Consider the following 27,996-nt stretch of genomic DNA (forward strand, 5'->3'; position numbering starts at 1 on the left):
TCGATCCATGTTTATATTTTCATAACAAATCATTTTTGTGTAAAATAAAAATTTAATTAGAAAATAATTAATATATCTTAATAAAATGGCCTTAGGGGACCGTGTTTAAGGAAAGAAAAACTTGTCTAAATGATTCTTTTGTCCGTATGTCCACAATCCATATCAATGATTTTTTGTCCCTTATGGTTGTTGTCGTACTTTTCAAATTAAATACAAGTTTTTATTACACCAAACTCTTATCTAACTACTTATTTCATTTTAGATAAAAATGAAGCTTGTTTTTCTTGGGACAGCTTCAGCCTTCCCTACTCCAACTAGGTATATATCAATTTATATTAGAAAAGGTGTTTTTTTTTTCAAAACAAAATCATTTTTCTTCATTTGGGGGAGGGGGGGGGGGGGCATATGTAAATTTGGGTTGAAATGAACTGTCAAAGAAATAATTATTATGGCATCTTAATTTAACGCCAAATATTCTCCAAACGTAAATACTGTAATAATAAACAGTTTACCTAGGTATGAAAATTCATGTTCTGATATTTCATAGTATTTTTAATGTTTCAGGGGTGTTTCTTGCACAGCACTTCAGGAAAATATATGTTTAAAAACTTTATTTAAAATATACAACATAAATAAACAATTATGAGTACTTACATCGTACTGTTGGAAATCACAATTTTGTCTCTTTACTAAAGGTAAAGGAAAAATAGGTTTTTTTTCAAGACTTCAATTTTTTACCTTTGATTAAAGTAAGAGCTATAATTTATAAAAAAATAAATAGTAAAAAGTATATTATATTAATAATCCTTATATAAAGGTAACAGGCTATTTGCCTGTGTGTCTAAAGCATAAGATCTTGATAACAGACATGTTTCTCCTTTGAGTAAAGCTTTTATTAGGTCTTGGGAATGTTTGTAACTTTTTTTTGTTGGAGGGTAAATCAACTCTCCCAAGATTAATCGTCTTGGGAAATTATTCCCTTTTCATTTAAAACAAATATTAAAATTTGAAGGCTTACTTACCCTCCTCCCTTAACCCGCGACCGTGGCTCCACACGTAGCGCATCCGCTCGTCGTCGGGAAGGTGATAGGTTCAAATCTCGGTCCAACACTGCGTCATAACTTAAGACGTCAAAAATGGTTCCTACTGATGCTATGTCAGATGCTCGACATAAATAGTTAGAGTAAGGGGAATGCCTTAGCCCAAAAGTAAAACAGTCGCAACTCGTTACCATGCACAGTTAAGACTTCTCAGTCGTGCATCACAGAGTTTTGGTTGTCTGTTGGATGTTACTTAACCTAATATCCTTGGGTGTTTTGACAGAAAAGGGTGCGTAACAGTGATCCTTAGTTCTCCTGGATTGCTGGACCAGGACCTGGACAGTACATCAAGTCGATAAGGTCCTTGACTGCAATCCCGCCTTACGAGGTAATTAAATGTACCCTCCTCCCTTTCCTTCAAATACCCCTAGAAAGCCTCTAGGGGCGTAGCTGCAAGTATTAAACAAAGTAAAATATACTTTTGCATTGACTAGCATGATGATGGTTCTGTGTGGCTGTTTGATTGTGGAGAGGGTTCTCAAATTCAACTACAAAAGAGTACACTTAAAATAGGTATGTAAAATAAATAATCATTGAAGCCAGATAAATTTATATTTAATTTAATATACCTTTTAGTTTTACAAAAAGGGATAGTTCTACGAAGTGTATTTAAAGAGTTAAGGTACTTAGAGTAGTGAACTTTTATATGTCTTAGTAGAATATATTAGGCATTGGATAGATATGATTATATGTTAAAGAATTTTTAACATTGACCAGACCAAACTTTTTTATTTGACAATATCTAAAAAAAGGTTAAAGTGATTTGCCACATATATTACATGAGAATGGTCTATTTTTTCCAAATATGTATAGCCAAAACACCAAAATCAGAGAATCTTTTTCCACATATTTCACAAGAGTTATAAAAAAATTGAACAGGGGTTCCCCTTAGGACAAGCTACTTAAAAAACATAAAAAATAACGTCCGATTCATTATAGGACAGGTTTTCTATAGATTCTTTTTTAAAAAATAAAGAAAACCGTCCGGTTTACTTATTACTTATTACAATATACACATTATCTCACGCGGAAATACCAACTAACCATACAACATATATATATATATATAAAGACCATTCTCATGTAATATATGTTGCAAATCACTAACTTCTTTAGATATTGTCAAATAAAAAAAGTTCGGTCAGGTCAATGTTAAAATTATTTATCACAATCATATCTATCCAATGCCTAATATATTCTACTAAGACATATTAAAAGATCACTACTCTAAGTACTATACTAAATATTTTAATGGTCATTCTTTGTTGTTATGTGTATTTTGTTGTATAAAAAGTTTGAAGTTCTATTAACTAGTAAATGCTATGTAAAGTTGTATTTATGACAAAAAAAGTTTTTGCCATATATAACATGCAACGAAGTTGAAAATAAAAATGAAAAACTTAATTTTTAAGGAAAATCCCTGGTCAAATCTTTTAATTTTAATCAATAACTTTATATTATGCACTACTACGTTATTTAAAATAGAAAAAACTTACAGTTCACTATTTTTTTTAAATGCACTTCGTGAAACTATCCCTTTTACTTCTTTGTATACCTACTATATAAGTGTAAGTTGTATGAGATTGCATATACCATACAATACATATATGTTCAGTATGATATTACAACCAGCTAGACCGTTAACTTCTTAATTATTTTTAATAGTACAGGTTGGGTTTTAGATTATTTTGCGGAGGGGGGGGGGGGGAGGGTGTTGAGGACAAAATTACAAGAATTCCCACCACTTAACAAAATAACTAAGGCATGATAAAGATATACTACTTACATACACTTATTTTTTTTTAGGTAAAATCAGCAAAATTTTTATAACTCATTTACATGGAGATCACATGTTTGGGCTGCCTGGTTTATTATGTACTCTTGCTAATGGACAGGTGATTGATAAAATAGTTATTTATCGCTCCGTATTATATATAAACAGCTTTCCTCGGAAAGTAAAATAAAAAATTCAAAGATAAGTTCCAGTTATGCAAGCCCCTAGGGGCCGAAGGCTTTGGCCAACAAAACTAGTATTAATATTATGATTTTTTTTTAATATTCGTTCAAAGTTGTTTAATACAATACAATACACGATTTTTCAGCATGGCTAAGAACTGGTTATAATCTAGCGGATAATAATCGGTGTCAAAGCTATACTGGAAAATAATACGCATGTCTTTCCATTAAAAAAAAATTACACAATTTTATCTATTTTTTGCTTAAGTTTTCATGAAAATGACCTAATCTTGTTTTATTATATTTAGGATCCAAAAATGCTGGAGGCTAAAATCATCGATATTTACGGGCCACATGGTTTAAGAAAATTTATAGCTACAACTTTATCTTTATCAAGATCTCCTTTAGCCTATAGGTAAAACTAATGATTTCTAGCCTTAAACCGTCTCTAGACGAAAAGCAAGCTCCACTAAAAGTTTAACCTTAGGCATTAGCGTCATTAGTGTACATGTTGGCTTGCTGTCGTGGGAAGGTGTCGGAGTAGTGTGAATGCTTTGTCACATAAACCGGCGCAACTCAGTAACATGCAAAGATAGGACTTCTATAAAAAGGTCTTTGAATCTCACCCCTGGTTATTCTGTGGGATTACTGAAAGTTCCGTACAAATGAACGATGCACTTAGCGATTTCAGCATCGTTCTACCAAACATTAAGAGTTACTTTCTGAGTGTTCTAAAAATTTCTTTAAATCATTTTTATTTGAATTTACCTATGCTTTTTTGTTGTTAGAATTCGTGTGTTTGAAATAATTCCAAGATCTGATCAATACCCAGAAAATTGGAATGATTGGGAGGTAAACCATATTTTGTATATTGTATTAGCGAAGCTGCTCTATAATTGGATATGTCCGTTCTTCCATTTAAGGGGGACTTGATTGTGTTAAGATAGAGATATTTCTTACAAATACATATCCAGTATACAATTTACATTAATCATGATACGGCAGTCTTTATGTATTGCTCTTAATGTGTAATTATCTCCGCTATTATAAAAGATAGATAGCTATTTTTGCTTTGAATATTTGTAACTTATAAACATCTACTCAATATTTTATTTTGTTTGTCTAGGTAATAGTTACGTTTTAATATTAACAAATTATTTTGTATTTATGAGTTTTTTGCTTATTTTTATGACTGTTTTCTTGTCTATAGGTTGATCACAGTTTAGAAGAACGTTTCAAGCTACCTCAAGAACAAGAATATAACAAAATAGGTTATTGAGCTTATCAAATATTCAAAAGCTTCAAAACACAGAATTTTACATTTGAGAATTACAATAAAATGATTTAAAACTGTTATTAAGATTATATATTATACTAGCTGCTTTGCCCCAAGAGGTAATTCAAAAAAATAGGTAGGTACCTAAAACAAATTGGGATTATTTTGGGTGTTCCAACCACCAAGAAAATAGCTTAAAACCATCACAGGACCGAAGATATATATTCCCTGAAGAGTAGAATTCTATCGATTTAGTGGTACCGAGATCTTAAGCTTCAGACGGACGGACAGACATTAAGCTACTTTGTATTATAGATATTCCCATTTGTATAATATAAATTAGTGAGGTTTTTTTGTCTGAAGTTGTAAGGTTTTAAAAACTAACGAACTGGCTGAGTTCTCCTTTTTAGGTAAGACTCAGGATTGTATTAGGCTATTTTGATTTTAGGCTTAAGCCTTAAGAAGGTGTAAAAATATTTTTCTGCCCCTATCATATCCTTTAATGCAGAGCCCCTAAATGCTAGAAGTGAAACCGCTAGTAGAGAGGAAAAAGTGTCTTTTTTTAGAATACTGTTCTAAAATCAAAGGATGGAAGCTTATGGACCAAAACAATCTTGTAGTTCATGCTGCAGCCTTAGGTTAGGTTTTATTGCAAATTAAATTAAAAATGGTTTAATTAGGCTCGAATAAAATTAAAGTGAATCCAACTTTAAACACTTAAAGTAAAATGTAACAAAAAATGTAAAAAGCTTGTTTAACCTTTTATTTTGTAATTATTATACTCTTAAAACTCTTTTTCTCCTATTGTATCACATAGTTTATATAAAGAATATTGTATTTTAGAACACAGAATTCCAAGCTTTGGATTTCACATACATGAAGGTGAAACTCCTGGCCAATTAAATGTGGCTAAATTACAGGTATTGCACATTTTGAAATTGAATGTAATAAATCGATTAGGTATAAAAATCTTAAGAAATTTAAAAAAAATTACTTTTACTATCTACCTATTGTTCTTTTCTCTTCTGTCTGTTTTATTGGTGCTATCTCACAACGTACAAGTTAGGCACTGAAAACCTCCCCTCTATTATTAAAAAAAATTGAAAATATTTAGGGTGGTTTTGTTCCTTTTCCTTAACCCTTCGGTTACCCAATATGACGTAGTGCCCAACCTGACCTTAAGTACTGAACTACCCCCTGTCCCAATTATTTTCTATTTATTTCTAAATAAGTGATAGGGGGGGTTGTCAGTTTTCATTAGGGTACTTTATTTGAATTCACTAATTTATTTGACAGGAAATTGGTATTAAGCCTGGACCATTATTTGGAAAACTGAAACAAAGAAAAACAGTTGAATTTGAGGGAAAGACATTAAAACCCGAAGATTTTGTAGGTATTAATGTAGGAATTTACGTTATAAAGAAATAAATTTTGAACAAGGATGACAACATTCATAAGAAGCCAAAGCACAAAAATTATGGAATAGACAGCAGACAAAGTGAGTCATAGTGGAGATGTTCATTTGTCAGAAAAAAAAAGAAAAGTAAGACAAAGAATATGGAAAAACTCTAAAAAGATAACGAAACTTTGAAAAAATAGTTTTATGGACTGACTGAAGAACAGACAGAGCAAATTATAGAGTAGCCTTAATACCAATTTTAACATTTTAGTTTCTTAATAAAAATAATCCAAAATTAAAGCAGAAACTTTTTTCCTTTAGGACCTTCGATTCCTGGAAGAGAAGTGGTTATTCTAGGCAAGATTTTTATTAGATTATTTAATAATTTATGTACCTTGGTAATTACCTAATCAAATTCAGCTTTTCAAATATTTTAGCCTGGACGTTTTCAAAAATAATAGTATCTCTCCCCATCCCACCCCTCAAAGAAAAGACTCTCCCAAAAAAATTCTTTTAAAAACTGTAATAAAAAGTTGGGTTGTCGAATTCAAACCATAAACCCGTCCCTCAAATGCCCCTAGATGCCTCTAGGGGCACAGTCTCTAGTATATACAAAAAAACAACATCTAATCACACTAAGATTTTATTAAATATTACATTAGAATTACATTAAACATTTTAATTTATATTAAAATTTTAGGAGATACGTGTAACAGTGATGAATTATTAAGTAAGTTTAAGTTATAACATCTAATAATAACATTTTTAAATGCATTTACAGCACATTTGTTTTTTTAACAAGATAAAATAATTGTTGTTATTTTAGATTTTACCAAATGCCCTGATATGTTTGTACATGAAGCAACAATGGAAAATTCCTTACAGGTATGTAATGATTTGTTAATTTTTTTGTGTTCAAAATATAACTTATTTTGTGGATAATAAAGTCTCTTTTAAGTGATACAAGAATCAAATATGTCAAATAGGGATTAGTTTGATACTTTAGTTTTTTTTATTTTGTAACACATTAATATCCTCTTAGAATTTTTTTTTCAATTTTGAAAATTTGAGTACCTCCCCCTGCCCCCCCCCCCTGACAACTTACAACTCTGGCCGCAGCGCTCGGCTCCCCACTAGCCTAACCTAACCTAAACTAAAATAGTTGTTCGTTGTTTGGGGGGGGGGGGGGGGGAGGGGGAGGGGGGTGTACTAAAATTTTCAAAATTGAAAAAAAAATTTCTAAGAGGAGAACGCCATTACATGTATAAAAGTTGGTTTAAATTCTGACTCCAACCTTATTTCCAGGGACCAAACTTATGTATATCTACCCCGGTCCCCACCTGCATTACTTACAATAATATTGTAAAATTAGTGATAGTACTTGTTTTTGATTGTTACAAAAACTTCAGCAATGATGTCATAAATGCTGATGGCACTAAGACCAAACCAAAGACCAAGTGCACTGCCAAGATCAACTACAAGGTTGAACTCATCATAAGCTCTGACAAGTGTATAGACATCAACAGTTTTCTTGGTTACATCAATCCTCACTCCTGCAGCATCTGGGTTGTTTGTGATATGCTTCAACTGTTTCAGTTTGATACTCATTGTTTCACATGGTGGTAAACATGACTTTTGCACTTTGAAATCTTGCCCAACTGCCAAGCGGTTGAATTCTTCAGTCATTTCCTTTCGTGATTGTTCAGTTACTTGAATTGTTTTGTTTTCTTCACATTGATTGCTATATTGTGCCCAAGGGGGTATACAACCATACCATTCTAACAATTTTTTCTCCAAAGCATTCCAAGCACACATAAGTAGAGTATTATTGCCATTGTCATCATAATCTTTGCATAACTTTCCAGCAAATATTCTTGAATCATGCAAACTTATCTCCATATAATAGGAAAAGTAATCATAGTTGCCCTCCGTTGTAGGGCCAAATTCACCATATCCATTTCCAATGTGATCCATTCTAAAATCATTTTTTAATTTTGGGTCTACAATAATGAAAAGGGATTTTCTGTCAATTGATATATAAGTGCTTCCCTTTGATATGTTTGTTCGCCTACAATTTCCATAAGAAGCTAATAGAAATTCTTCAGAATGAGCATTTTCCCATTTATAAGAAGTTGATATTTCTGGATCATAGGTTTGAACATTCAAATTTGAATAATTGCCTTTGTATAAAAGATGCAATAGATTACTGATGGTCATGTTGTTATATTTGCCTCTCCAGGTGATTTTATCTGTACCTGTAATAGGGTTGGCAATCCGTCTAATTTTTGGACCAGATTTGGATTTGGATTCTTACAAGAATCCACCCAAAAATAAAATGATTCTGCGGATTCCGGTTTCTTATTTTTTTTGACGGATTCCAGATTCTAGCAATATTTTTTAAGGCTTTTAAAAGAAATAAATTAAGGAATTAAATTATACTGGGTACTGGGAAAATCTAAAGCTGCGTTTTTTTCATATTTTCTGATCTTTCCACTCGTCCTACTTATTTTTCACTTGGTGGTGTAGGTGGGGAGAGATGGGGGGGGGGGGGGGGATGGCGATCTTCAAAGAGGGGGGGGGGGGGGGTAAAAGAAAAAACTCAATATGCTAATATTATTCTAACCATTAAGAATCCGGATCTGATTTAAAAAAAACAGATTCAGGATTAGGATTCTGGCTTACAAATTGGCTAAAATTGGGATGATTCCAGATTCTATAATCCGGTTTCGGATTGCCAACCCTAACCTGTAAGCTGCCCACTCATTAAGTCTTCAATCCATTTGTAGCCATATTGAAAGGATGTTTTATAATCAAATGGAGCATCTTGACAAACATTAATGATAGGCATTTGAATATCATTAATGCTTTTTGTTGAGGATAGGGAAACTACTGGGTACTCAACATACTTTGAAATGGAGTGCTCCATTTAAAATACAAATATACCAAAGGCTGCAATTTGGACTAATGATCTGAAGAATGTCGTACTATCCATCCCTTTATGCTGCAAGAAACTAAGATATCTAAAAAATGTATCTTTAATAAACTTGATTTCTAATGGATGACAAAATCCATAGGTAGCACAGCACCGAAAATAAATGTATTTATTAATTTTTTACTAAAATTTAGAAAAAGTAATGGAAAATCTAGGGAACTAAAAAAATTATATTTCCCCTGTAAAAAATTGAAATCTTTGTGTAATATTGTTAGTCATAGAGTAGTAGATGCTCAATAACCCACAGTGGCCCTAGCATATATTTTTACTAGAAATTTTTTTAAAAATATTTATTTTTTATTTCTCATGTTATTTCACCAAAATATGTAAAAAAAAATGACTAGGGGCACTGTGAACCAGTAGAATCTTTCGAAAAAATCATTTATTTATCTTTAATAGAGACCAAGTAAATTATATTTATTTTTATAGAATTCAAATGTCTCCTAGTGCATTAAGGACATATCAACATCCAAATAATGTTATAGGATAGATGCTGATTGCTATAAAAAATATATGCCTTTTAACACTTTAAATATTGAAGTTTAATTAAAATTTTCTATTACAACTTACTTTAATGCACTACAGTTCTTGGGAAACTAATTCATGAAAATATTTAATCAAAAGAAATGGAAAATTGGAAACCTAAAGCAAATAATTGAATTGTAATTTAATTGGATTTTGTTTGCCCAAAAAGTTTGTTCAAAATTAACAAGGGGGGGGGGGGAGTTTTGACACATATAAAATCATTCTTATATGATGGACTTCCCCCAGATTTAAGATTTTTTGGATAGGCCTCTAGGTTCCAGAGCTCCAGGCCTCCAGGTGGCCTCTGTACAAGTAAAAATAAAAAATAATTTTTTTTTTGAAGAAACGGTCAACTCATAAAACAAGATATCCACTTTTTTTAATGTTATTCACATATTTGAAGAAAAACATGCATATTTTGTTTCATAAGTTGACCTCTAACTCTTAAAAAAACAATTTTTTTCATTTTTACCTGTCCAGAGACCACCTGGAGGCCTGGAGCTCCGGAACCTGGAGGCCTATCCAAAAAATCTTAAATCTGGGGGAAGATCATCATATAAGAATGATTTTATCTCTAATAACCTATCCTCTCAGTCCAAAGATAAAGCCCATACACCAGGTTTACGCAAATGTGTCAAAGCTCCCCCCCCCCCCCTATTCATAAATTAATCTACGAACATTAAAAAGTGCGCGTCGTTTATATTTGAAAAAATGTTTGATATTTTATGATTTTAGTTCAAAATTATATCCTATTATTGAAAGGTTTTTTGATTGTAGCTTAAGACTTCAATAACTTTAAGCTGATTGAGTTTTCGTTTTTATGGGAAGCTTCCTATGGATTTTATTATATTTTTAGGCTATTTTACTTTTATAATTAAGCCTTCTTACAAACTTATTTGATTACCGAGCCCATTAATGATAGGGGCGCAGGCTTTCATATAATTTAGGTATGTCAATCATTAGTTATTTTTATTTTTAAGACAGACCCTTTCCAGCCTCAATGTAAAACTCTATTTGAGTTTTTTAGTGTTATTGATTTTATAAGAATATGTTTAATATATTTGTATAGAAAGACCCTGCATTAACAAATTCAAGGTTTTTTTAATGCAAAAACAATAAACCTTTTCAATTTTAGGAGAAGTGTATAGAATATGGCCACAGTACTCCAAAGATGGCGGCTGAAATAGCAATCAAATGTGGCGCCAAATTTTTAGTACTCTTCCACCTGAGTCCAAGATATAAACCTATAGATGATAACTCAGAAGATGGTAGTGCAATGACTATTCTCAAGGTAAATAGATAAATATAGAAAATTTATGTAGACTAAAGGAATTATTGTATTTATCTGTCCCATGAAAACTTTCTCAACGCTAGAGGGGAAATGCCAGTTTCTCGGCTGGTTATAAAGATATGTGGCTGATTTTTTAGGGAAGATTCCTTGCATCAGTGGTACATAATTTACTTGGTTCGTGAATCGTCAGTCTCTTAGTCATTCAGCGAAAGACATTAAAAATACTTTTTATTATTTTGATTGATTGATTGCATATTTATCAACTACATCTTCTATATAATCCAGTTTCTATGTTTGTCCTTTCATGATTATTTTGTGCTTCGCTACTTATGGATTTTGTCATCCTTGTTTTCATTACGTTATAATAGTATTCATTTAGGATTCAACAAAAATAATATTTTATTTTTAGGAAGCTCAAGAGTATATTAGCTCAAAGAATTCAAATATGAAAGTTGATGTTGCCCATGACTTTAAAGAAGTTGTAATAATCAGAGGTTGATGACAGGGAGGGAGGGGACAATGGGCTGTTTATTATACTAGTCCCCAAAGTTTTATTATAACGTTTTCTTATTCGTTGGTTTAACAACTTTGGGAACTATTATTGAATTTTGATTGGATGGTTTATTAAGTTTAGTGTCTAAGCGTTTCAACCATTAATTGTAATTTACTGCTATTGTGTCTTTTTTACGAACAGGAACACTATGCTAATGTAAAAATTTGCGAAAGTACCTTAAGGCTTTTACCTTACTAGAAATGTAAATGTTTTATATTTTGATTGTTAATTTAAACTTGAAGCCTAATTTAAACGAATATTTAGTATTTTTATTAACAAAAATGAATTCATGTGATAAATGACATTTTTATTGTGATCTCAATATTGTTTAATTGGCGTACTAAAAATATTGTTTTTATGTTATTTTTATTTTTTCAGATTAAGAAATAAAAAATGATACATACTTATTTGAGAAAATACAAGTTTTTCATTGTTGAAATATATTTTATAATAATAACTAGCTGTCCTAAATATATAAATTAAACACATATTGTTAAAAAACAGAATGTTATTTGCTTGGGGTGCCAATTCTTACGGCCAGCTAGGTCTAGGATATGATAGTGAACAGGAAAATCTGCCAAAACGTGTTGAAACTACCAGTGATAGGTTTGTTAAACTAACTGGAGGTGGCGGTCACACGCTGGCAGTCACGGAGGATGGCAGGTTATTTGGCTGTGGCTGGAACCAGGTATGGACTTGGATCATTAAAACACATAAAAATGAATTATTTTAAGAAAACACGAAATAGTTAGATTACAAGGTTAAGATAAGATAGAATTATTGAGAACTTATAAATGTTATTTTTTTACCAGATACTACTTCAATGTTTTATTTAGTTGCTTCACTCCTTTTCCATCAGGGTTCGGCAGCCGCGACGGAGCCTTAATCTTAATCCCGTTTGGATATATATCCCGTTTGGTATAAAAATGTTTTGAAAATACGGATTGTCATATTTTGGGTCTGGTGTTTGATTTCCCTGAGGCTTACAGGCAACTGACGGTCGGCTGCCGAGCCCTTCTTACTATTATTCATTCTTCTTTAATCTAATCCCCTTGTCCTTCTGACTAGGCAGGTCAACTTGGTTTGAATCACACAAACAATATAAATGTGTTCACCTACCTTGGCTTGGATGATATTAAAGGTAGTTTTGAAAGTTGTTTTATTATACCCTTGACTGCATCATATTACGAATCGTTTCTGGTCGTAATTAATGAGGTTGATGGGTTAGAATCTCAGCCCTACACTTTGTCAGAACTATTTTGAACTAAGAATTTACTTACACCTACCTATCTAATACCTATTAAACATTTTATACTAATTAATGAGTAGATATTACCATCTTAAACTATGATTTGTAAATAATTTGAACTTCCTTGTTTATTCAGGGTATTTAAACTTTGAAAAACACTACCTAAGTACAAAAATTAAAACGAGATATTTTCCTGACAAAAATCAAATGTTACTCTAAGTTTTCTAATGAACCAAAAATATTTCTACATTAAAGAAAAAAATTATTTTATTCTCGATTATATATGACACAATATAAACAATTTTTACACCATAATTAGATATCGCTGGTGGATGGGACTTTTCTATAGTGGTCACCAAACAAGGACGAGTCTTTGCCACTGGATCTAACTCATTTTGTCAATTAGGTTATTAGAATATTAAAATCAGAAAAATGCGCTATTTTCTAAAACAAAATTCACTTAATTCAAATTATAAATGTTACTATTTATAAGTCAAAACAAAATTGTATGTAAATTTGTTGCCAAATTGCTTACATACGGTATACAGTTGAAGGTCATACTTAACTTACAATTTTAGGAATTGATTCTAGAGGTGCTTCGCATATAATATTGTGCCTTGCTGTTCTAGGAATCATATTTACAATCAATAAAAACAGACGATTAGGATAATTTTATAATTTAAATCATCCACTAAGCTATAATTATAATATTCTATTCCTACAAACCAGGCGTAAGCAAAGAAAGAAAACAATCTTTATTTTTCATAGAACTAGAAGGATTACAGGCAGGGAGGAGGAATATTTTCTATTTCATGAAAGAATAGTGATTTATCGTATCGTATTATAGACAGCTTTCCCCGGATATTAATATTAAAAATCATAAAATTGAAACTGTAGGTATTGATTTTATGATTTGAACTTAATATCCGTGGAAAATTGTCTGCAATACGATTCTATACATTATTTTTCAGTATGGCTGAGAAATGTTTCTAATCGGTTTCGAAGCCATACTGGAAAAAAGATGTTAAAATAGGTTCATGTTCTCATGTACAGAAGTAAACACACTTTTAATAATGTGGGAAATATTTTTTTGGCGGCAAAAATTAGAAACCAAGGATTTTATTTTTACCCAATATTGACTATCCTTTTCATACCTGGACACCAGGATATTGTGGAGGTATCAGCTGGTCTGAGACATGCTGCTGCTCTGGATGTCGATGGACGTGTATTCACCTGGGGGGCAGGCAGTAAAGGTCAATTAGGTACAGTAACAAAATGAACTAAAAATTGTTCATTTTCCCAATATCCTTCAATACCTAATAGTTCAATAAATAAAACTTCATTTTCTTTTTACCCTTGAATGTCCCTTATCACCACTATAAAGGTGAAAATTTAATTACAACCCCTCATTTACTTTAAAAATACTTAAAGGAAGAATTTCAGACACTAGAATTACGATACTAATCTGTAGTTCACTTTATATGTCTGCCAGTCAGTTAGTCAATCTATAACGCTAAAGAGGAAATGTGATTTTCTCGGCTGCTATTTAGGATAGAGAGCTTAAATTGTCACTTAATATTTTTATGACCTTTGCTAATCTAGTCTACAAGTACACATTGTTTTGTTCGCCTCTCTGTCGTTCATGCTTTCAAAAATCCAAATACTTTTTTTTATTTTTTCGTGATTTTCATGTTTTGCAAATTCTCTTTATTTATTTTTTATGACAACTGAACATTTTATTTATAGCTCAATCTGTCTGTTAGACTGTACATGCTTATTTTTGTGCTTCGCTACAAGAATGTTGTCATCCTTTTATTATACATTACTGTTTATCCTTTTCTCCTTACTAGGTAGACCCTGGACCAAAACTAATTGTACCGACTCCCTACCCAAACAAATTATGCTCAACAATGACTTGAGAGGAACCAAAGTTGCTTGTGGACAATACTTTACTTTGGTACTCACACACAATCGTGATTTATATGGTTTTGGTGATAACAAATATCGACAATTATTAAGTGAAGAAAAGAAAAGCATTGAAACGCCTGAATTGTTGATTTCAAGAAAAATGCGCGAAATATCAGTCGGATGGACCCATTGCATAGGTCAGTTGAAATAGATTTATATAAACTACCTATTCCTAACCCTTTTTTATTATGATATAGAGCTTAACTGAGCTACTATACAACTAGGTTCTGTGCGTCTGTGAAGATATCAAAATAATCATCTTGTAAAGGTATTAATATGAATGACGATTCAAACAAACCCCTTCTGACCCATTTCTCTTTACTTATTTTTCTCTTATCGCGAACAATTTCTTTTAAAACCATATGATACATTTGTTTTTAGCGTGGTTTCAAGCCGGTTTTCATACAGTGCACTGGATTCCCTAAAATAATCCATAATGTTCTTAGGTGTGGATGAAAACAAAAAAGTTTATACCTGGGGCCGAAACAACTATGGACAATGTGGAACTTCAAAATTTTCAGATTTTCACAACATTACCACAGAAACAGTTAAAGGTGATGAAGATGATGTCATCAATACAGATACATCAAATCCTTATGTGAAATGTTTAGCAGGATCAGAACATTGTCTGGTGCTTGACAATCAAGGCAATGTTTTGTCCTGGGGTTGGAATGAGCATGGTAACTTGGGCAATGGTGAAACTACCAATGCCCACACGCCGGCCGAAATGAAGTTTGACTGTGATGGAATAATTGGGGATATTTTTGTTGGCTCTGCTCATTGCTTTGCATATTCTGAAAAATGAGAAAAATATCTTCTAATTTCAGATAAAAATGTTATACAGAATTAATACAATATTAAAATTATCCCCTCAACATCAACTGATAAAAAACATAAGGTCATGGTCAAATTTAATAAAAGTAAGGTACAATATTTTAAGTCTTGAATGTATCTACAAAAATGGCGAATACCCAACTTTAAAAAATTAAATTGAAATTAAGGTTGGTGGGGACAGTTCTGCGTTTGTCTGTTTATTACTTTATAGGTATCTTAGGTTAGGTTATATTGGTTACCGGGTAACTCCGCAGGGTTCGGGCACCGTAGATTTAGGCCCATTGGTAAGAGAGGAGGGATCATCAGTGCTCAGCAGGGCCTTTGCGTGAAAGTCCCGAATAATCAATGTGAAATATCATACCCGCATTCCTTAAGAAGTTAATACATTTTTTTCCCGACCTAATATTGTACTTTAAGAATTAATATGTGAATCAAACTTTTTCCACCTAAATAGATTTCAGAATGTTCTTTTTTATTAAATGCCTAGGTTTGACAATAAATTTTACCATACTATTTAATTAGATTTATGGGGACAACAACCCACAAAGCAGCTAGTATAGAAGATTCTACCAGAATAGATCCATTCAATTTAGAAGAGTTCAATGTTTCAGAAGTTGTTCGGGAAATACATGCTGAATTAAAGGCATAATTTAGATTTAGTTCATTTGAAAATGTCTCTCCAGTATGGCTTCGAAATTTATTAATATCCACTGGTTTAGAACCAGTTCTCCGCAATACTGAAAAACATTTATAACATCGTAATACAGACAATTTTCTACGAATAATAAAATTAAATCATAAGATTTAAATTTTAAACCAGTTTGAACCCCCCCCCCCCCCCCCTCCACTCCATTCAAAATAAGATTTTTTTCATTTGAAAACTAAAATGCCTCTACAGACCTATAAGGGCATAGACGCTAGGATTTATAATAGATTGATATAATTCTAAATTATAACACAGAAAGAATCCGCGAAATCAGAACTGACAGAATTGTCCAAATATTATTTTGATGGTGGAGGGAAGATGGTTAGACCCATAATCAGTATGTGTACAGCTCATGCTTATAATTGCCATACAAATATTAGTGATCCTTTAGGTAGGTAACTTTTATTTTATTATTGTAGGAAAAAGAAGTATGATATCTGTCTGTATGTCCACTAATAATATCTCTACCGAAAGAGTTTTCTTTCACTAAGAAACTGATTCCAGGGCAGATTTTTATCCATTTAATGGGACTTGGGTTAGGTATCTCAATTCTGTCATGAGAAATTGACATTTAAATTAAATCTCTTAGCTTGTAAATTATAGAAAAATTAATTTTTTAAAATATTAATAACAAGATAATTATACCTATGCTATTTATTAATTTAATTTTTTGATCTTTAAATTTCTTTGTTCAGTTTATCAGAAGCAAAGACAAGTGGCTCTAATCAGTGAGATGATTCATACAGGTTATTATTGCTTTACTTAAATTACTAGCGGTTTAGCCCTGCTTCTAAGGACTTCGCTCCAAGAGGTAATGGAAAGTCCCCTCCTTTAAAGAATCGTTTTTAAAGTTATAAACAATTTTAAACATATAATCAAAAAATGTCATCAAAATTAGTCTCTGGCAAATTGAAACCCGGGAAAAAATTTCTCCCTCTGTCCCTTAATTTTTCAATAAATTAAATATAATATGTGAGTGTTTTTTTTGCCAAATACCTGTGACTAACCTAAGGTAAAAAACTAACACATGAACAACTTCACACCTAATTTTAAAAGTTATTTCCAAATACGGATGGGTCTGTCTTTATATAGGTAGACAGTGAGGAAAACCGCCGTTTGATAATTAATTTTTGATGTTTAGCCTCCTTGGTTCACGACGACATTCTGGATCGCGCAGAAACTAGAAGAGGAAAACAAAGCATTAATACAAAGTAAGTAAATAAGACATTAAACTCACGACCGTGGCTTAAGAAGTGTTACATCCGTTCGTCCTCGGTAAGTTGAGAGGTCCGAATCCCGGCTTAGCATCGCGCCATAACGTCAAAAATTGTTCCTACTTCTGCTAGACATTTATAGTTAGAGTAGGGGGAATGCCTTGGCCAAATACAGGCGCAACTCATTAACATGTACACTGTACAGCTATGACTTCCAGACAAAAGTTATGCCATCAAAGAGTTCTTGGTTGTCTGTTGGGTGTTAAGTAATCTAATACTACGGGTGTTTGGACAGAAGAGAAGAGATGGCTCCCCTTAGTTATCCTGATTTGTTTGACCTGATTTTTATCAATTCAGGTTGCTAATATGGACATTATTTAATGGTCAGGTCGTTCATCGTGCAGGAGAGTAGGGTCTGGGGTAAAGAAGTAGGATGGGGGGGGGGGGGAGTTGTTATTTTAGCCAGTTACAAGTTTTATTTTATTAGAGTACATGATAATCTGTTGTAAGATCTATGTTATAATAAATCCATTGTTATAGGGGTAAGAACCTAGTTAAGGATAAGTTTGTATAAAAAGGTTCTTGTTTGAGATATAGATCTTTTATTAAAAATGTGATTGATTACAATTTGTTTCTATTGTTAGATGGAGTTTACAAAAATCTACAATAGCTGGTGACTTTATATTGGGTGTTTCCTCAAAGATGTTGGCCAAAATTGATAATCCTGATGTTATTCAAATTCTTTCACAGGTTTGCATGACCATTTCATTATTATAGCTATTTTTATAAAACATAATTTTGCAAAGCGTTGTTAGTTCTTTTCCATTTGCAATTTTCAAAGATCAAACATAACTAATTCTGATATGAAACTGGCCTCTAAATTCAATTGATATAGGAGGGAAAATTGTCGTCAATTTAGGTTGCTAACATGGAAATCGTTTATTGGTCTGTTTGTTAATTCAGAAGGGGGGGGGGGGGGATATGGTATAGGGGGCGAATATGGGTATCGTTATTTAAGCTCACTTCGAGTTTTACTTTATTAGAGAACTTGAAAATCTGGTGTAACATTCCTTTAATATTATAATATCCATTGAGCTTGGTAGCCGCAAACAAAACATAATGAAATCGATGTTGTTAATGTTTATCTTTTAAAATCAGCTGGAAATCTAGCCCTGCACTTAATATGCTAGTTATTCTAATCTGTTGTTGTTTTAGAGCAGCCAAACGACTAGAAAATTTTAGCTTTCATGTGGCTGCTAAGACGTAAAAAAACTATTAATAAATAAAGGCAATTGCATCTGAAATTACGTTTAATCTTTATGTTAGGTTAGGTAAATATTGAGCCAGGTGTTTCAAGGTTGAAAATAAGGAATTACATTGGATACCTACGTTGTGAAGTAATACAAGAATTGTATTATTTGTTCACTATGGCAGATGTTCTACCTTAATTAGTTTAGGTTTTAGCTGATTTAGTAGAGGGAGAGTTCCAACAATTAAGTACAATAGAGGATGAATCTGAAAGGTGAATTTTAATTTTTATTTTCATATAAAAGATAATTTCAAACAATTGATGAAACTGATATGAATTTAACAACTGTTGTAATAGAAATTATATAATATTAATGGATATATATTATACATACATGGATATATTGTCAGGGGAAAATTTGTCGTCATTTTAGTTGCTGACATTGACCTATTTATTAGGCAGTTCTTTTTTCCAGTAGGAGGGGTGAAGATGGGATAAAGGGGGTATCTTTATTTTTTATATTAGCTAGCTGCAATAACCCCTTTCTTAGAGTACATAAAAATCTGGTAATACATCCAAGTAATAATATATCGAATATAATATGTATTTGATAACTAGATGAGAATTTTAGAGGGCTAACAACTACTTTTAGTTAGTTTGGTATCATAGTTATTTTCCTTTTTTTTGTGATAAGTTTATTATTAGGTTTGAACAGTACCTCTCCAAATCTTTCAACAAGACAGCCAGCCTGATGGCCTATAGCTGTAAAGCCAATGCCTGTCTGTCAGGAGCAAGTCAACAGGAGGTGAACAACTGCTTTCAATATGGAAGGTAAGAAGAATTTTTCCAGTAGAGCTTCGAAACCGATTAATATCCGTTGGATTAGTACCGGTTCTTAGATATACTGAAAAACCATGTATAGTACCGAATTATAGACAATTTACCACGAATATTAAAATAAAAATCACAAAATTTAAATTTCAGGGGCCAAAGGCCATTAGCTAACAAATACAAAACTGGCTTTTATCTTATAACCTTTCTTTTTAATATCCGCAGAAAGCTGTCTATACCTTACCTAATACGAAAAGTTCAATAACTTTTTTAAAAATAATTTTTTTTTTCTGGAACTCATCTCACCCATATTTTTAATTTTTGAAATAAAAATTATTTATGCTCTAACCAAGCGGGTCCTTATTAATAAGGGGCTCTTTAAACCTATACATATAATAACCTGAAATAAAATAAGCATAGGTTAAAATACGTAAATTCAAGAAATTTACACCCATATTTGAAAAATTTCAGGAACGTTGGAATAAGTTTTCAGTTGGTTGATGATTTATTAGATTTTGTAGCCTCAGCTGATCAACTTGGCAAACCAGCTGCAGGTAAAACAAAACAGTAACCGGATGTCTCTCTGTTCATCTGGGTGTTTGTACCTAATGATCTCGCTAACCGATAAACCGATCTGATTCTCCTTTATAGGATAGCTAATAAAAGTTCCTATGAAAGTTTATAGGTAACTATTTTGTTAGGGCACCATCATCCTCCCTCCCAAGAAAAATCGTCCCTTAAAAAAAATGACCGCCCCCATTTTTTAAATTTTTCTTTTTGAAACTAAATTGAATGTGTGGGAGAGCCGACGGCCCCACTCCCACCCCACAACCACGCTAAATGACTCTAGGGGCGTAGCCGGTAGTATTTTAAAAGTAGTGAGATTTGAGCCCTCAATTATTCGGAGGCTATAATAAATAAGTCTTAAGATGATTTTAGGCTATTTTTGAAATTAAAATTTTATTTTTCCTCTCTTCCCTACATCTTCAAATAAGTCACTTTATGTTAGTGGGAATTTCTGATTTCCTCTGGACCCCTCCCTCTTTTTGTTCATCGCCATCTGCTTTCTGAGCTCTATCACGGCCTCGTCCACCATCTTCGTCGAAACTGTGGCCATGCTGAAAAATGGCATAGTTTTAGTTAGATGTAAATCTTACTAAAAGTTGGAATCACTTGAGAATGATAAATTTTGAAAGCAATAAGAGAAAGAGAAAAAAATAGCTGTCTGCAATAGGATTTGAAAAGACAAAGATAAAATAAATGATTTTTGGAAGCGATGAATTTGTAAAAAGAAATTCTGTTGTTTTACGGAAACACAATATGCAATCTATTTGTTTAGAGCGACAGATTTGTATTTGGAAACAACAAATTATCACTAGATAGAACAATAAAATTTTTGAAATATGAATTGTTTGATGATTAACTCCATTTTGGAAATTGCTTAGTTAAATTCTTTATAAAAAGCCTTTGTATCGGCGGAAAAGTTGAAAGTTTAAGTAATAATCTAAATTATTGCTAATTTAGTAATATTTTAAGTGTAAAAAATACCTGATTTAACGTAAAACGTTGATAAAAAGTCTGCGTTCGTCGTGGAATGTGCAAACGTAATGATTTTGTTGAAAAAAACCATTTTTAACATAAATTATAGTAACTAATAACTGACCAATAAATTCATGACACGGCAGTGTGGGCTGGACGTACGATGCCGCGCTCAGTTATTTGGTTCTGATAACAGCGCCGTATTATTATTTGTGTTTGGACATTCTTTTGTGAGGGCTACACTGATGGAAGGGGGGGGGGGGGGGAGGGAAGGTGCATGATTCTTATACGGCGCTATCTTTTGAACGAGGTTTCGTCGTTTTTGTTCCATATAATGCGTTTTTAATTGATTTTATGACCAAAATATTATTTGGTTTTTGTTTGTAATTATTTGTTAATGCGACTCTGACTTTTGTACGAGGTTTTGTTGATTATTTGGAATAATGGAATTATTTTTGTAGTAGGACTTTATATAAGAAAATATTTCTTTTGTAAAAGGCTATTTTGTTGTTCTTGAAAAATGAATATTTAGACAAAAAAATATATATTTGGAACAATAACATTATTTTTGTAAGGGGATTTTACTTAGACTAAATGGGGATTTTACTTAGACTAAATTTAGGCTAGAACTGCCTTGATTACCTGCATAGGCATCTTTCCTTTGTGAAGGATCTCCCTAATAGCGATGGGGTTTACTCCTTTTTTAGTCAATATGTCGGCGACTTGCATATCACCAGGCACCCAGACTAGCTTCTCCAGGGATCCTTGTTTCGGCTCACTTTTCACAGCTCCAATCTCTCTGCGGAGCCTTCTCTCTTGGACGTCGGTGGCACTATGTACAGCTTCAAAAGCATCATTGTTGTCAACAATTAGTTTGACAGGGAATTGGAATTTCCCTCCAAGGATGTCTTGTAGGCACCATTTTGTGGCAATGGCTGCGTCCATAGCCCTGTGCATGCTAATGGCTTCAGCTGCTAGTGTTGAGCTGGTCACTCTGTCTATCTTGTTGCTTTTCCATTCGATTGGAGCAACATCTCCTGTCTTGACATCAACCAAAAACAGAATGTATCCAGCAGTGCTATCTACCCCCTCATTTAAATTTCCGTGGGAGGCATCAGAGAACATCCATAATTCAGCTCTGTTCATATCTTTGATTGCAGATATTCTGACTTTTGCATGATCCTTCAATTTTAGCAAAGTTTTCTTGGCATTTTTCAAGTCAGCAACTGTTCCTTGATTGAATTTTGTTGACAGGTTGATAAGGTCAAATGCAAGGTCAGGCCTTGTTGCCCTAACTGTCCAATTGATGGCACCTACCATCTGTCTCAGCAGTGTCATCTCTGGTGGAGTCATCTCCAATTGTGGCTGCTTTATTCTGGATGGATCTGTGTTTGGAATTTTGATCCTGTCAACATATGCTTCTTGGTCCAGTGTTATGCCTTGTGAATCTTGTGATAGCTGGAAGCCAGTGTACATGAAATTCTGTGTTTCAGACTTTCCAATTTTGAATGCATTTAGAATCAAAGGAAGAATCTGTTCATTAAACAGTTCGCTGCCACTATGTAGAAAATCATCTACATGTAAACCCAGGATTCCTTGCAGGTTGCCTTCATTGTCTTGGTAATAAAACAGCCCAGAATCATATTTACATACCTTAAATCCTAGCCCTTTCAGTATTTGCTCTACTTTGTTATACCACATCTTGCTGGCGTCTCTGAGTCCATAAAGAGCTTTCTTCAATAACCAAAGAACTTTCTCCAGTTTAGCCTCTTTTGGTGGTTTGACAAATACTATCCTTTCCAGCTTGTTGCCTTGCAAGAAGGCTGAACGGACATCTGTGGTTGATATGCTCCATCTTTTGTTAGCAGCAATGATCAGAATTATTCTTAAGGAGAACTTGTGTAAGGTTGGGGAATCTTTGGGAAAGTTACCAAGCTCCTGAAACCCCCTTGCTGTGAGTCTTGCTCTAGCATCTCCTTCTTTTCTGGTTAGTACCCAGGTAGTGGTAATGTATTCTTGCCCTTCATCAGTCACTTCTTCATATACTTTGAACTCTTTAAGTTTATCAAGTTCTTCCATCTTGGCTTTAACTACATCAGGGTTATCTTTTTCTTCTGTTGGGATCATTACTGCAAGCACTTCAGCAGGTAAGTCTGGGATATCATTGTCTTCAATTTCTGGCCTTTCTTGTCTGTTCTGTTCAATTTTTCTTATCTCTAAGTTTTCAACATCATCTGTTAATGCTTCTCCGTCTTCAAGCTGGAAATTGTACCAATTAGGGTATTTTCCTGATCTTTTCATTGTTTGTGTTACAGTTGCATTTTTCCATTGGCCATCCAGCTTGATTTGAACTGTTTCGTTCTTCTTTAGCATTATTTTTGCTGCTTGTTTTGGAGTTGATTTCTTTGGTGGTCTACCTGGTTTTTTCTTGTTGTTTTCACCAGTTGCAGTGTTTTCAGTATTTGCTTGCTCTGCTGCTGTAGTTGTTGCTGCTGTAGTTGTTGCTGCTGTAGTTGTTGTGCTTGTTTCGGCTGTTTCCATTGTATTTGATGTATCATTGGGACTGATGTCATCATCAACTTCATTGTTTTCAGCTAAATCATCAACTTCATTGTTTTCAACTATATCATTGGCAATGATGTTATCATCAGTTTCATTGCTTGAGGTGGGTTCTCTTTGGTTTGATGTGGTATTGTTCTCAACAACTATGAGCTTGGTTGTGGATTCATTGCTGGGGTTGTTGGTATTAGTTTGACTTGAAGCTGTTGTTTTGGAATCATTTGTGTTCAAGTTTGAATCTCCTGGCATTTCTAAGTTTAGTTTTTCTGCCAATTCCTTTTTCATTGGAATGATTCTATTGGCGTGAACTCTGCACCAACTGCTTCCATGTCTGATCATGATTAGCTTGCCATCTTGGAAGACGACCTTTGCTGGTCCAAGCCAGGTGTTGTCCTTGAGCCTTTTGTAGTAGACCCATTGACCATGCTTGTATTCATAGTCTGCTGTTCTAATTTTTGTCCTAAGAGCTAGTTTTAGCTTAGAACAGTTCATGGATTTGACAAATGCTGTTCTGCAAGCATGCATAGCAGTCATGTTGTCTTCCAGAGCTTTACTCACAGATTTCTCTTCCAGTGTGTTTGGAGGCTCCTCTAAGATATTTGGAAGATTTGGCTGCCTGCCAAAAACAAGTTGGAAGGGTGAGAATCCGTAAACAGTTGTGAGGCTGTTTTTGGCAGCACAGGACCAGGCGACTGCTTGTTCTAAGTCAATCTCTGGGAAGTCTCTGTTTACATTTTCAAGTATGCTGTCAGACAAATGGTGGTTCTTCTCACATATTCCATTTCCATGGGGACTCTCTGCTGGGGTTGTATGTAGTTTAATGTCCAGTCTGCTGGCAACTTCTTTGATGAGTTCTGCTGTAAACTCACCTCCATTGTCTGTGATAATTTCTTTAGGTTTTTGGAAATACCTAATCCATTTCTCCATTAGAGCTTTAACAACTTGTTCCGGCTCTTTGGACTTGATTACTGTACCTATGGTGTACCTAGTGAAGGTGTCTATAAGATACAATATGTATTTGCCTTTGTATATTTTAATATCCATTGAAAGGAGTTGATTAAAGTCATTAGACATGGCAATAGCAACAACAGGTCTGGCTGGATTTCTCATCCTGATGTGACAACCTTCACAACTGTTCAGGATTTTGTCAATCATGGGATCAAAGTCATCTCGCCATTGGTCTGCACTTTTGAGAAGTTCCACAAATACCCTTTTTGGCCGGTGGCCAAATTGGGAGTGAATCTTTTGAAGCATTTTGTATTGCTTTTTCTCATCCTTGTTTTGCAACTCAGTTAGCATTAACTGTTGCATTACCAGTGTATCTTCAGTGTCATTTTCGCCAAGGAGACTAAGTGTGTAGTGACCAGCACTGGTGGTATTTATTTTGAGAGGAATACCATTTGCAGTTGCTGTGTCATTGGACATGTCAAGAGCAATACCAATCTTTTTCATATGATCCTTAGACATCAATAGAGGGATGTCTGAATTGATTATATCAACGTCTAAAACATGCAACTGGTTGGCTATGATAACAGGGATTTTGAATAATCCTAGAGAGGGGAGGGATTGTTGATTACCAAACATAAAGGTGGTCTTACTTTTGTGAGGGCCAGTTAGCTGTGAAAGCAAATGTTTTGGTAATGACTGTTTGTAAATGTCCATCCATTTAGTCCCTGCTACTGAGCTTGTGCAGCACGTGTCAAGTGCACAAGCATTCAGTGTTTCAGCAGTGAATTTGCTAAGCTCTCTCTTGTCTGTTGTAAAGAAAATGGCCTTTTGAATATTATCATTGTCTTGATCTGTGCTGTTTATGTCAATCTGATCATAAGTCACGTCCTCGTCTGTCTCTCCTTCAATAATGAATGCTTGTCTATTTTTAGACTGGGTTGGTTGTCTGTTTTTGTAAGGGCATTCTCTTTGTAAGTGCCTAAATGAGCCGCATATTCTACAAGTGATAGTTCTACCTCTTAAATCTTGTGGATTTTCAGGCAAGTCTCGTGAAAAAGAATTGGAATGGCCTGCAGAATTATTATTGTAAGAATTTTGCTTTTTAGCTGCGCTACCTTGGAAGTTATTATTTTGCCTACCTTGATATTTCTTTTTGGACCAGGCTACAAAAGCCTCTTCGTGTTGTGCGTAGAATGCGTCATTTAACTTACCTTCCTCATTATTGGTTACCTCAAAATTATTTGAAAGCATGTCTACCATTTTTGTTTTGACGCTTTCATATACCTTCTTTTCATCTGCGATGTCGACGATTGTGTTCAATAATTCATGCTGTTGTTTTGTAAGATTAGCATTTTCCATAATATAATGTACTTTAATATCAGGGTCGAATTTTGTACCATTTTCTTCTGCCTTATTCATTAAATATTCGAATTCTTTAACGAAATCCGCAACGTTTTGGTCGGCTGTTCTTTTGTAATTTACAACCTTTTTCAAGAATTTTATTTTTTGTGAGCGCTTCGAATTACCTAACTCATTTTCTAAGAAATCAAGAATAGCTGTTACCCCGTCTTCCCTTGCAGCTAGTGACGCGGGTTTGTGTTTTTGGAATAAACGTTTTTGTAATCCTTCACCAAACGTAGTATGCGAATTTTTAATACCAGCCGCTAATAGTGGACCTTGTTTTTTCGGCGGGTGGTCAGTTGTTAGCTGCCAAAGGACGCAATTGTCTTTGTAATCTTCAAAACAGTCGAAGTCCGCCAGTTTTGGCGCATCCATAGTTACCTTCACTTCTGCCATTTTAAATATTAAGGTTTCTTACCGTGATTTATATCTTTTTACAGCTGCCTCAGCTGGTCTCACCGCCACACCTCTTTCCCTTAACCTAGCCACTAGATTATTTTGAAAGATAAGGCTAAATATTGTATGCTTTATTGAGTAATCCAAGACTATTTGTGTGCTGTGTCCGTAGATCGTTTAATCAAAAATTCCCAATTTTTGCACTTAAGCTTATGCTACCATTGATAAACACGTATATCTAGGCCTTTGGTCAGGTCAATATGAGTTGTAAGGATCAAGTCTATGACGTAACGAACGTTCCTAAATATAGGCTTATTATTGGAAGTATCAAGCCTATAACACCACGACCGTACCTATGTAAAGGTTATGTCAAGCACAAGTCTTTTACCCATTCTATGCATACTGAAATAATCGTAAGAATAAATCAAAACCTTAATATCTAAACATCTGTAATAATCATAATTGAAATACACATTTAAAACAAGTCTTTTATTAAGACATAAACATTTAATAACACATATATATTAAAATAAGTACTAACATATTATTTTCATATATAAAACGATTGTAGGTGGTTCGTAGCGTTCTGTAGAGGATCCGGGTTTGCTTTCCTGTAATATAAACATAAATTGTGACAGTGGAGCCGCTATTACTCATAAAAAAACGGTAGAATATAACTTCACTGTTGCAGGATCTGACCTGAAACTTGGGCTGGCAACAGCTCCCGTCCTTTTTGCCGCCAGACAATATCCTCATCTCAATGACCTCATACAAAGAAGATTTGTCCAACAAGGAGATGTTGAACAGGCATTCCAATTAGTCGTAGACAGTGATGGGTTGGTTAAAACCAAGAATCTAGCACAAAAGCATATTGCTGAGGCTGTGAAAGCTTTAGAAACTCTGACTGATTCTAAATATAAGCAAGGACTAGTAACTATTTGTGACAAGGTTTTAAATAGACTTAAATAAATTTTAGATAAATTGTTAAAGATATAATAATGTTAAGTTTTAAAAGCTATTGATCCATCTCAACCCAAGACTACTTTATCAAACCAACATCTTTGAACATGCAAAATATATATTTCAAAAACTAAAGTTTTCATTCTGTAAAAAAAACATAAATCAATAATGATTACATACAAAAAGTGTATATTTGAAAAATTTGAATTAGATATTTATTAGGTATTTCCTTTTTTTCTTTTGATTTAATGAATTGTAGAGATGCGTCGCATCTTTTAAAAAAGATGGGTAGGTAAAACCACTGTTAAAATTAAATTTTCATAATTCATATTAGAAAAAAAACACATAATGTTAAAATTGATTGATTTTTATGGATTATACATTTTTAAAAATAGATCAGTATAAGCCCAGAATTTTTTTCCAATATTCCAGTATATTCACTATTAAGAAAACATGTAATATTGTTGTTATGTACTTAATTGTCTTCTGTAATTGTTATCAATTAGAAAAATTATATTAAAAAAATTAATTGACTCAAATAAAAGTAAGGTAAATAAAAATCAAAGATAGGTATCCAAAAACAAGTTTTTTTTGCAAGAATAAAATGATATAGGCCTGTCTTTTAATGATTTCAAACAAAGTTTATTAGACCAATCAGGAATAACATCATTAAATGGCTGAGAACCTGTTCAAATCTAACTGCAATTAATCGGTCACGAAGTCATACTGGAAAATATATTACAAATAAATATAAATAGGATTTAATGAAGTTAGAAGAAAAATCAACTGGTCCTTCTTAATTTTATCCTAATTCATTTCGGGAAAAGTTTGGGATAATAGGCATAATATTGTCTTGTCCAGCTAAAAATACCCGGGGGAAAATTATTTATCTTTAATTTTACCTCACTTAAAAGCAAAACAAACAATTTAATTACATTTTTTTATAATACCTCTCAAAATAGTCAGTAATACTGTCAGATAATTCAATTAAATATATGCATGTAAATCTAGTTTCTTATTAAATTGTTAAGAAATAAAATATTTTGTTAA

At 33.2% G+C, this 27,996-nt stretch overlaps 5 protein-coding genes across 6 annotated transcripts in view; 3 read left to right on the forward strand and 2 right to left on the reverse strand.

The window, feature by feature from the left end:
- LOC145327636 (glutaminyl-peptide cyclotransferase-like) overlaps positions 1 to 27,996 on the reverse strand; it is a 526,230-nt gene that overhangs the window by 15,306 nt on the left and 482,928 nt on the right. The gene's annotated exons all lie outside the window — the stretch shown is intronic.
- Positions 267 to 11,486, forward strand: LOC145327633 (zinc phosphodiesterase ELAC protein 1-like). The gene is made up of 15 exons (XM_080171176.1): positions 267 to 318; positions 565 to 587; positions 1,533 to 1,613; positions 2,907 to 2,995; positions 3,365 to 3,471; positions 3,845 to 3,908; positions 4,267 to 4,327; positions 4,899 to 4,970; positions 5,176 to 5,252; positions 5,629 to 5,725; positions 6,053 to 6,088; positions 6,432 to 6,461; positions 6,558 to 6,616; positions 10,384 to 10,539; positions 10,949 to 11,486. The coding sequence occupies exons 1-15, from the start codon at positions 269 to 271 to the stop codon at positions 11,036 to 11,038; spliced, it is 1,092 nt and encodes a 363-aa protein (XP_080027302.1). The 5' UTR covers positions 267 to 268; the 3' UTR covers positions 11,039 to 11,486.
- Positions 7,028 to 8,808, reverse strand: LOC145327634 (uncharacterized). The gene is made up of 2 exons (XM_080171177.1): positions 8,477 to 8,808; positions 7,028 to 7,986 (listed from the first exon to the last, which is right to left on the reverse strand). The coding sequence occupies exons 1-2, from the start codon at positions 8,655 to 8,657 to the stop codon at positions 7,100 to 7,102; spliced, it is 1,068 nt and encodes a 355-aa protein (XP_080027303.1). The 5' UTR covers positions 8,658 to 8,808; the 3' UTR covers positions 7,028 to 7,099.
- LOC145327631 (secretion-regulating guanine nucleotide exchange factor-like) lies at positions 11,469 to 15,143 on the forward strand. Of its 2 annotated transcripts, none has more exons than XM_080171172.1 (7): positions 11,469 to 11,780; positions 12,161 to 12,233; positions 12,661 to 12,747; positions 13,071 to 13,126; positions 13,504 to 13,603; positions 14,192 to 14,446; positions 14,756 to 15,143. In XM_080171172.1, the coding sequence occupies exons 1-7, from the start codon at positions 11,598 to 11,600 to the stop codon at positions 15,112 to 15,114; spliced, it is 1,113 nt and encodes a 370-aa protein (XP_080027298.1). In that variant the 5' UTR covers positions 11,469 to 11,597; the 3' UTR covers positions 15,115 to 15,143. The 2 variants fall into 2 exon arrangements, with proteins under 2 accessions (XP_080027298.1, XP_080027299.1); XM_080171173.1 differs by having other exon boundaries at positions 13,507 to 13,603.
- On the forward strand, positions 15,089 to 27,996 carry LOC145327632 (all trans-polyprenyl-diphosphate synthase PDSS1-like). The gene is made up of 10 exons (XM_080171174.1): positions 15,089 to 15,207; positions 15,666 to 15,786; positions 16,105 to 16,240; positions 16,545 to 16,595; positions 16,991 to 17,060; positions 17,708 to 17,813; positions 18,521 to 18,585; positions 19,018 to 19,143; positions 19,615 to 19,697; positions 26,678 to 27,996. Exons 1-10 carry the CDS (start codon positions 15,143 to 15,145, stop codon positions 26,953 to 26,955), a joined length of 1,101 nt encoding a protein of 366 aa, XP_080027300.1. The 5' UTR covers positions 15,089 to 15,142; the 3' UTR covers positions 26,956 to 27,996.

This window comes from Acartia tonsa, chromosome 9, assembly GCF_053477335.1.
Source record: "Acartia tonsa isolate MP-2025a chromosome 9, ASM5347733v1, whole genome shotgun sequence".
Classification (NCBI taxonomy): domain Eukaryota; kingdom Metazoa; phylum Arthropoda; class Copepoda; order Calanoida; family Acartiidae; genus Acartia; species Acartia tonsa.